The 8,659-nt window shown below is 51.0% G+C and overlaps 1 protein-coding gene across 1 annotated transcript in view; it reads left to right on the forward strand.

Annotated features, from left to right (window-relative positions):
• Positions 1-8,567, forward strand: part of SRP68 (signal recognition particle 68) — a 30,967-nt gene extending 22,400 nt beyond the window's left edge. The window contains exons 11-16 of the mRNA XM_045814086.2: positions 3,045-3,198; positions 3,850-3,944; positions 4,953-5,082; positions 6,525-6,600; positions 7,237-7,289; positions 7,761-8,567. Coding sequence (XP_045670042.2) covers positions 3,045-3,198; positions 3,850-3,944; positions 4,953-5,082; positions 6,525-6,600; positions 7,237-7,289; positions 7,761-7,988 — 736 coding nt within the window. The 3' untranslated portion in view covers positions 7,989-8,567. The remainder of the gene's footprint in view (positions 1-3,044; positions 3,199-3,849; positions 3,945-4,952; positions 5,083-6,524; positions 6,601-7,236; positions 7,290-7,760) is intronic.
• Positions 8,568-8,659: the final 92 nt, after the last annotated feature.

The raw sequence follows: 8,659 nt of genomic DNA on the forward strand, positions 1-8,659 counted from the left end.
TCTGTTTCACCTTTTTGAACGAGGATGATGGATTGTTCCGGTGCAGTTTACTCACTACACCATCCTTTCCCTACTCACCTGCAGTGCCAGTTCCATCTGGCATGCAGCCCATTTTCTCCTCGCGTGCTCTTTTCTGGACGCTCCTCTGCTGATTTACGTCCTGTACTTGCACCAGCGCAGTGGATGCCTGTGACTCGAGTCTTCATGTCTGGTGGAGCAAGTCCCCCACCAGGTTTTTCCTAAGACATAGCTGGACTCTTTCTGTCCCTTTGCTCTTTGATATACTTTTTTAAATCACCTTGTCAAGTTTCATTTTGTTTTAAAGGTATGGATCATTCTGTTCACCCTGAGGAGGGGTGGAAGGAAGAGGGACAGTTTTGGAACTTTGAGGGGAGAAGTAAAATGGCTTGGGAAAACTGCACTTCTCATCAGATTCTCTAACCCGTGTGACCTTGAACTCTTCATTGTTAGTTACTGCTTGTAACTTTTTTCCTGAACCTGGCACTATTTTCAGCCATTCCCCTAACCCTTCCCTTTTTTGTAAAATCACCTCCCCGTACCTTAATCTACATTAGGGAATTCAATATTATATGAATGTCAAATTGAGTGCCAGATGAGTCCAAGGGGTATCAAACAACAACGACTGTTTGATGTCTTATATTCAGCAGTCCTGTGAGAAAGCCGAGGCCCAGGAGGTTAAGGGACGTGTTTGTAGTTAACAGGCACAGAGTCAGAATCAGGAATCGACCCACTTCCTAACCTGGAAAAGACTCTGAGAGCTGTAACAGGGCTCAGAAAACTTTCAGATTGTGATGCCCCCATGTCCTCAGATCCATCCTCCCACCATCACATCTGGCTGGCGTCAGGATCGTGGATTTCAGTTAGGAACTGGAGCCCAGGGGTGCCTGGGTGGCTCAGTCAGTTAAGTATCTGCCTTTGGCTCAGGTCATGATCCCGGGGTCCTGGGATCGAGCCCCGCATCAGCCTGCTACTCCGCCTGCTTTTGCTCGCTCGCTTGCTCACTCCCTGTCAGATAAGTAAATAAACAATCTTTGGGCGCCTGGGTGGCTCAGTTGGTTGGGTAACTGTCTTCGGCTCAGGTCATGATCCCAGGAACCTGGGATCAAGCCTCACGTCGGGCTCCCTGCTCAGTGGGGAGCCCGCTTCTCCATCTTCCTTTGCCTGCCCCTCTGCCTGCTTCTGCTCTCTCTGTCAAATAAATAGATCTTAAAAAAAAAAAAAAAATCTTAACAAAAAAAATAAAAGAACTAGAGCCCAGCTTTGATAACAGGAGTCAGGTAGCTCTTGTATTTTAATAAAACTTTTTAAAGAGGTATCTGCATTCTTCTGCCACTCTGAATAATACTTGGAGAATCTTCTTTTCCTGAAAAGCTTTAGGAAAATCCATTTCTTGACTTTTCTCTCCCATTTCTCAGAAGCAGCCCCTTTTAATTCTTTAAACAAATATTCTTGGTATTTACCTCTATGTGTCCAAATGACGTGTGTGTTGCTACTTACTGATTTTTGGATTTAGGTGTTTTGTACCACTTCCCAGGATAGCCCTCGCTTCTCCTGCGCTCCTACTCTCCACCCTGACTCTTCCTGACCTCCCAGCTGACTTCCTTATAGGCCTTCTCACTTCATGTACCATTTTAATTTCTAAGGGCTTGTGCGTGTTCTTTGAATATTGATTTTTTTTTTTTAAGATTTTATTAGAGGAAGACAGTGCAAGCAGGGGTGGGTGGAGGGGCAGAGGGAGAAGCAGACTCCCCGCTGAGCAGGGAGCCTGATGTGGGGCTTGATCCCAGTACCCTGGGATCATGACCTGAGCCAAAGGCAGATACTTAACCGACTGAGCCACCCAGGCGCCCTTGAATATTGATTTTGTAAAATAGTTTCTCATTCTAAGCTTATGACCAGAAAGTCTTCCCTCTCTGAGGTTATTAATAATAGTTTTCTGAAATTTTCTTATTGCAAAATCTGATTCTTCAAGTTGCTTCCACACCCACCCCCTGGTTTTGGTCTCTTTGGTCTTGTTAGATGTTTTTTTAACTGGTGATTCATCGACATCTACTCCTGTTAAAGAATATGGCTTATGTGGTGGGAACTCTGCACTGCTGCGTGGGGCTCATCAGCTGTGGGCTTCTCTGAAGGTGTTCTGGTTCTGCTCTTCTCCCAGGACCCTGACTCCAAAATTTTGGAGGGCCCTTTCTTGGGTGGGTCAGATCCCCAGAGTGTACCAGCAGCTCTTGTTCTAGAAGCCGTGTGGGAGAAGGCTAGGGGGCCAGTACCTAGGACTTGACAGTCTCTGAATCCCCGGTGTTCGCTGTGGAGCCCTGACCTTCACCGTGCATGTATGGCTGTCCCCAGGCTGTATCTTCTCCCAAGGATGCCTCCAGTCTTCCACCAGAGTAGGATGGAGATCTAGAGCCCTAAGTACTGTCCCCCTAAATGCTTTTTAAACAGACTTTTCAGTTGTTACTGTATTTTTATCCCCAGATATTAAAAGAGATTTTCCAGGTGGTACAGCTAAAATAAGCAGGCATAGTCTCCAGTATATGCAGGTGTTCAGTACGCATAACCATCCAAAGAGACCGTCCCCTAGTACCTCCTGAGACGAGAAGGTCAGCAGATGAGTAGGAGCAGCTGTTGTGCAAGCTCGGTGTCCTTGTAGTGTGGGCCAGCCAGTTAACAGATCCTTGTTCAGGAACGGACTTGCCATTCATGCATCATCTCAAGCACTGACAGTGACCTCTGAAGTCAGTAGCTTTGTGGCTCTTTAAGACAGAAACAGAGGATATAATTCCAACTAAAATCAGATTTCGTCATAAGGTCTCATACCAGCCCCCTGCAGATCTGCCACCTAATAGCAGCCAGAATTGAGGGCCCCTTGAGCTTGAGGCCCAAGTCAAATGGCCCTGCTGAGTGACACGCCCTCGCCCCCACGCCCTTCCCCTAGGTCAGTCCCAACTTGTGGTCCAGTGCTCTTCTCAGAACACCAGCTTCCCTGAGCATAACCTGAGCTGACGTGTGGTACATTCCAGCTACCTGACTTACATCAAGCTGTCAACGGCCATCAGGCGGAACGAGAACATGGCTAAGGGGCTGCAGAAGGCGCTACAGCAGCAGCCGGAAGACGACAGCAAGCGCTCCCCGCGGCCCCAGGACCTCATCCGGCTCTATGACATCATTCTGCAGGTGACCCTCGAGGACTGGGGAAGCCACGGCCTGTCCTTTGCATGTGTTGGATACGGAATGACTTAGCTTTGCGTAGCGAAGGGGCTGTGAGCAGCAGCCGCTGGTAGTGGCTCGGGAGGAGAGACGGTGTTCTCGCTCAGCAGTGTGGGAGCCCCGACACACGACGTGTTGATGTATGGAGGCCAGCAAGCCCTCAGGTGTTCCCTGAGCGCTTCGCCTGTGCCAGATCCTCTCCCACGTGCTGTGGGACTTCCTGAGACCACACTGTCTTGGCCCACTGGGAGTTGGTCAGTGAGTAAGATTGAGAGACATGTGCACACCATCCAGGCATCTATGGGAGATGCCAAACGGAGGGCCACTCTGAAATGAAAGATCAGACCAAGAGATTCCCCGGTAGCTGACCTGGTCTGAGAAGTCTCGGAAGGAGGTGAGGTGTGAGCGGAGTCGTAAGGGACAAATAGGCTTTCAGTAGCAGAGAGGGGGTGGCGGTGACATCAGGTGTGGCTGCTGCCAAGCCACTCCTCACAGACCTTCCCGTTATTTCTGGCCTGGAGTCTCTTTTTGCCTGTGTGTGTTTTTACAAGGTCTCCTGTCAAAAACCCAGTCTGAGGCCTGCTCTTCATGAGTTTTCTTGTTACGTCTCTTATGCAGAATCTGGTGGAATTGCTCCAGCTTCCTGGCTTAGAGGAGGACCGAGCCTTCCAGAAAGAGATAGGCCTCAAGACGCTGGTGTTTAAGGCTTACAGGTAAGGTCCCATGAGGCGGATGGGGCTCTCCTGTGCTGCCCACTGGCTCTGTAAGCCTTGGGAGCATGGACCAGACTCCAGAAGATTGGGTCGTTGACTGTATGGTTACCTTGCTGATGGTCAGAACAGTCAGCCCAGCATGTCCAAGGGAAGTCTTTATTAAAGGTACTGGCTGGGAGTTTCCGGTCTACCTCATTTGCTCTTTGGATAGGGTGGAGGAGGTGAGGGAGCACACGTTAAAGGTCTTCTCCCTCCTCTTCCCTCCTTCCTCCCGGTGGAAAAGGAACGAGTGTAGGAGAAGGTGTTAGTTAACAGAACCAGAGTGGAACCGAACTGAATTAGGAGAAAGCTAAGCCTCTGTTTTTTGTTTTTGTTTTGAAATGAATTGTGGTCTTTGTAACTTGGAGGTGGGCAGTGTGGAGCAAGAGAAGGGTGTGCACAGAATGGCAGAATAGAGCCAGGTGTGTAATTGCCCACCCCCCACCCCCTGGCCCTCACACCCCAGCGCTCTCTGACTGTCCGGCATGCTCCGTCTTCGTTCTTGTTAACCCTCCTCCTGGCCCATGTCCTGTCAGGGACCAGCAGCCTTCAGGCTCTGTTGACCCCAGTGGAATAGTTTCCATTAGGAAGAGGATTCTTGGGTTTGGTTTTTGAGAAAGGTGAGCAGGCATGAGTGAGCTGGCTGCACTTGTGGGCAGTGGGATTCATATTTGGGCCAGGCCTCGTTCCTCCTTCCTGCCTGTCCCGTCTTCCACCATGTGCCTTTGGGAGCCACAGAGACAGTAAGTGGAAGACAGCGGGTCTTTACAGTGTGGGACCTGCCCAGTGCAGGAAGACTGGAAGGTAGCCTGGCAGGCTGCGGCACGGCAAACATTGGGATCTTCCTGCATGATCCTGAGGTTAAGAAGCCTCTTTCCAAATCTAAAATTGAGCCTGAACTTGAAGGAAGGCCTTGATCTTGGGTAATTGTTGCTCTAGAATACTCTGGCTCTTTCCCTTCCACGCCAGGTGTTTTTTCATTGCTCAGTCCTACGTGTTGGTGAAGAAGTGGAGCGAAGCCCTTGTCCTGTATGACCGAGTCCTGAAGTATGCAAACGAAGTAAATTCTGACGCCGGGGCCTTCAGGAACAGCTTAAAGGTGCGCCTCTGCTCCTTGCCCGCAAGCCCAGGGAAGCTGTGCAGCAAGGCCTCCTCAGGCCCGTCCTCCCTGGCCAGCTGCGGGTGCCGTGCGGCCCTAAGCGCTCCAGGCCTCAGATGGACTCAGGGACTAAGAAGGGAAGCCTTTCCTCCGGTTAAAATATACCTGAAGTACTGGTCTCAGATTCAGCTATGTGTTTTAGTCACCTGGGAAGATTTTTAAAAGATGACTGAGTCCCACTTCCCCGAGATTCTGGTTCTAATCCCTGTGGGGTCTGGGGTGCGCACTGGGATTTTGTTAAGCCCCTCGGTGATTGGGCTATGCAGCCAGGTTGAGAACCACTGATGAAGCCTTGCCCCACAAAGTGTGCCCGCACCGGCAGCATTTGGGAGCTTGCTAGAAATGCAGACTCCCAGGCCCTACTCCGGGCCTGCTGATCGAAAGTACCTGGTGGTTTGGTTCATTTTACTGCTTGTTGAATGACAGCTGGCTTTTTAAGCTGTGGCCTGCTGTGATGATGTAGGGATCGAAGCACCAGCTGGTCCGAGGAATCCAGGCAGATTTATTAGTAGAGACCGTTTAGAAAGGCAAGCTGGGATTGCCCTGGTCAGGCCAGCGTGGGAGCCGCTGCTCTCTGGGCGTTCGCCTGATCCCTCAGAACAGCACTGGGTTCTGGGGTAAATACCAGGCTTCTGCCTTCAGAGAGCGAATGGTTCTGTTGAGCCACAGAGTCGTGTGCGGGAAGGAGGCGGTCCTCCAGTGAAGGTGGAGATGGGAAGGAGTGGGTGAGGGGGTGTGTGAATAGCATGGCGGCAGCGTAATGATGGGGTGTCCTTGGCCCCAGGATGTCGAGGTAGGCAGTGTGGATGGTTATCCCAGGAGGCAGGAAGAGGCGGGAGGGGTTCAGATCTTTCCGGATTTTGCTAGGTGAGAGACTGCAGCCTGCCACAGGGCCTCTTTGTGCTTCAGTCTCCTCCTCTGTAAAGCAGAGTACAGATTAATTCAGGATTATTACGAAAATGTAATTAGCAACTGTGTGAACGGCTCAGAAGGCGCCTGGCCCATCGTGCATGTAGCGTGTGTTACACTTACTCACTAATAGTTATCCTCACTGCTGTCTCCAGGCATTATTACTTAAGCCAAGGCATCGCTTTCTCTGTCTGAAACAGAGTTAGTGCTTTCTTTGTTTTTCTAAGTCGGCTCCACGCCCACCGTGGGGCTTGACCTCATGACCCTGAGATTAAGAGTCAACACGCTGTATCCACAGAGATAGCCAGGTGCCCCAAGCTAGCAGGGTTTTTTTTTGTTTGTTTTTTTAATAGGGTAAACCGTTTATAAAGTCTAAAATCCTATGAAAATACCGGTGGGATTGCTTAGCTCGGGTTAGTTTGACGCACTTGTCTGGCTCGGCTCTAGCTCGTATGTTTTCTGAATTGTTACAGGACCTGCCCGACGTGCAAGAGCTCATCACGCAAGTGAGGTCAGAAAAGTGTTCTCTGCAGGCGGCAGCAATCCTGGGTGAGCCCCGTGCCTGTTCTTTGCTGACTGTGTTCCCGAATTTCCTTCGCTGCTATCCCTCCTCTCTCCCACCCCCTACACTCCCGTTCTGGTTAATCTGTAAGATTTTTATTTTTTTCTGCCATTCTGTCACATGAAGGCATCAAACTGTGTGGAAGAATTCATTTATTTACTGATTTTTAAGATTACTTATTTGAGAGAGAGACCGAGAGAGTGAGCACAAGCAGAGAGAGGGGTAGAGGGAGAAGTAGGCTCCCCACCGAGCAGAGAGCCCGATGCGGGGTTCGATCCCAGGACTCCGGGATCATAACCTGAGCCGAAGGCAGATGCTTGACCAACTGAGCCACCCGGGCGCCCCTGTGTGAAAGAATTTAGAGAACCAGTTACGCGGTCCCTTCTCCCTAACAGTATTTTTCGTGCGATCGTTGGGGCGCCACTGGCCTGACAACATTGCTTCTGGGGTTTATCGTGTTTGTCTGCACTGCTAAGCAGACTTCAGCCCAGGAAGGAAGCACTAACTTCCCCACATGTTGTTACTTTTGCTTTTGGGATTTAGAACCCATACATGGGACAGGTGTCGTTTGTGATGGTGCGTGTTAAGTCCCTGTTCTTACTGAATCCCTCTGCATCTTTCAGATGCAAGTGACTCCCACCAAACGGAGACTTCCTCCCAAGTCAAGGACAGCAAGGTATGTCTGGGTTGTGGCTTTTGAGGAATAAAGAGTAGAATTCATAACTCATTAGAAATGTGTGCTCAGTTGTAGAACAGAGAGCCCTTCATTTCTAAGTAAACACCCTGCTTGCCTTGCTGCTTTTACTCAGAGACCTCCGAGCTCCTTGTGTAAGGTTTGTTCGTGTCAGCTAGATGGTCCCGGATAAGGAGCTTAGGAACACGCGCTGTGCAGCGCAGCTGGCTAGGAACTTGGCCTGGGGCAGCCAGTACTCCTGCCCCAGTCCCGGCCCACGCCTCTCTCACCCTCTCTAGGTTTCAGTGACTCTCAGCTATGAGGTGGGGACGTGACGGCGCCCTCGTGGTAGATTTGTGGGGGTCAAGCGAGATAGCCCTTACAGGCTCCGAACTGGGTGCTCAGCACGTAGCGAATGTTCCACTGGTGGTCTGTGATTAACTCCTGGGTTCCTCCCTTTGGTTTGACTCCCAGCCTCTGGTCGAACGGTTTGAGACATTCTGCCTGGACCCTTCCCTCGTCACCAAGCAGGCCAACCTCGTACACTTCCCGCCTGGATTCCAGCCCATCCCTTGCAAGCCTTTGTTCTTTGACCTGGCCCTCAACCACGTGGCTTTCCCACCTCTTGAGGACAAGTTGGAGCAGAAGACCAAGAGCGGCCTCACTGGATACATCAAGGGCATCTTTGGGTTCAGGAGCTAACCAGGCTCTTCCTGGGGGCAAGGGGAGATTCTCACTCTTCGTCTGTGTTGTGAGAACCCCAGCAAGTTCCATGATATTAAATCCAGGTCTGCATTGGCCCAGGGCAGGAGAGTAACACCCTCAGCCCCGCGTCCCTGTGTCTCGTGTGTTTGTGCACTTGCCATTCTTACCGGTGTGCTAGAGCGGGGCCCTGCCGTCTTCGGGTGGATGTGTGCGGGGTCCTTCCGTCCGCACCTCCTGGGGGAAGGCCTGCTGCCATCTGGCCGCATGGCCTGTGGGAGCCGTGCTCGGGTGGGTCCACGCCAGGCATGGATGGGAGCTCGGAACTTTCTGTCGTGTTTCTTCAGTACCATGGATTTGAAATGGACTCCTCCTCGCTGTGAGCACCCAGAGTCCCGTGACGAGTCTGACCAGGAACCACTGGCAGCGTCGCCCCACAACTACAGTCAGCCTTATGCCCTGTCACCTCCAAGTGGAAGTTCAGTTTCAGAACAAGCAAAGAGCTCTATTTTTAGAAGAAATGTGTTACACTCAGAAATGATGAAAACAAATCTTATATTAAAAGGCAAAGATGCTGGAGACTGTGCCCATTTTTTACATGCTCTTGCTCACATCTGGTCCCAGTGCCCTCGTAGGGGCCTTGTCGCTCGATCCTGTCCTGTCAGGTGTCC

Source organism: Ursus americanus, chromosome 23, assembly GCF_024610735.1.
Source record: "Ursus americanus isolate L20-20 chromosome 23, mUrsAme1.1.p, whole genome shotgun sequence".
NCBI lineage: Eukaryota > Metazoa > Chordata > Mammalia > Carnivora > Ursidae > Ursus > Ursus americanus.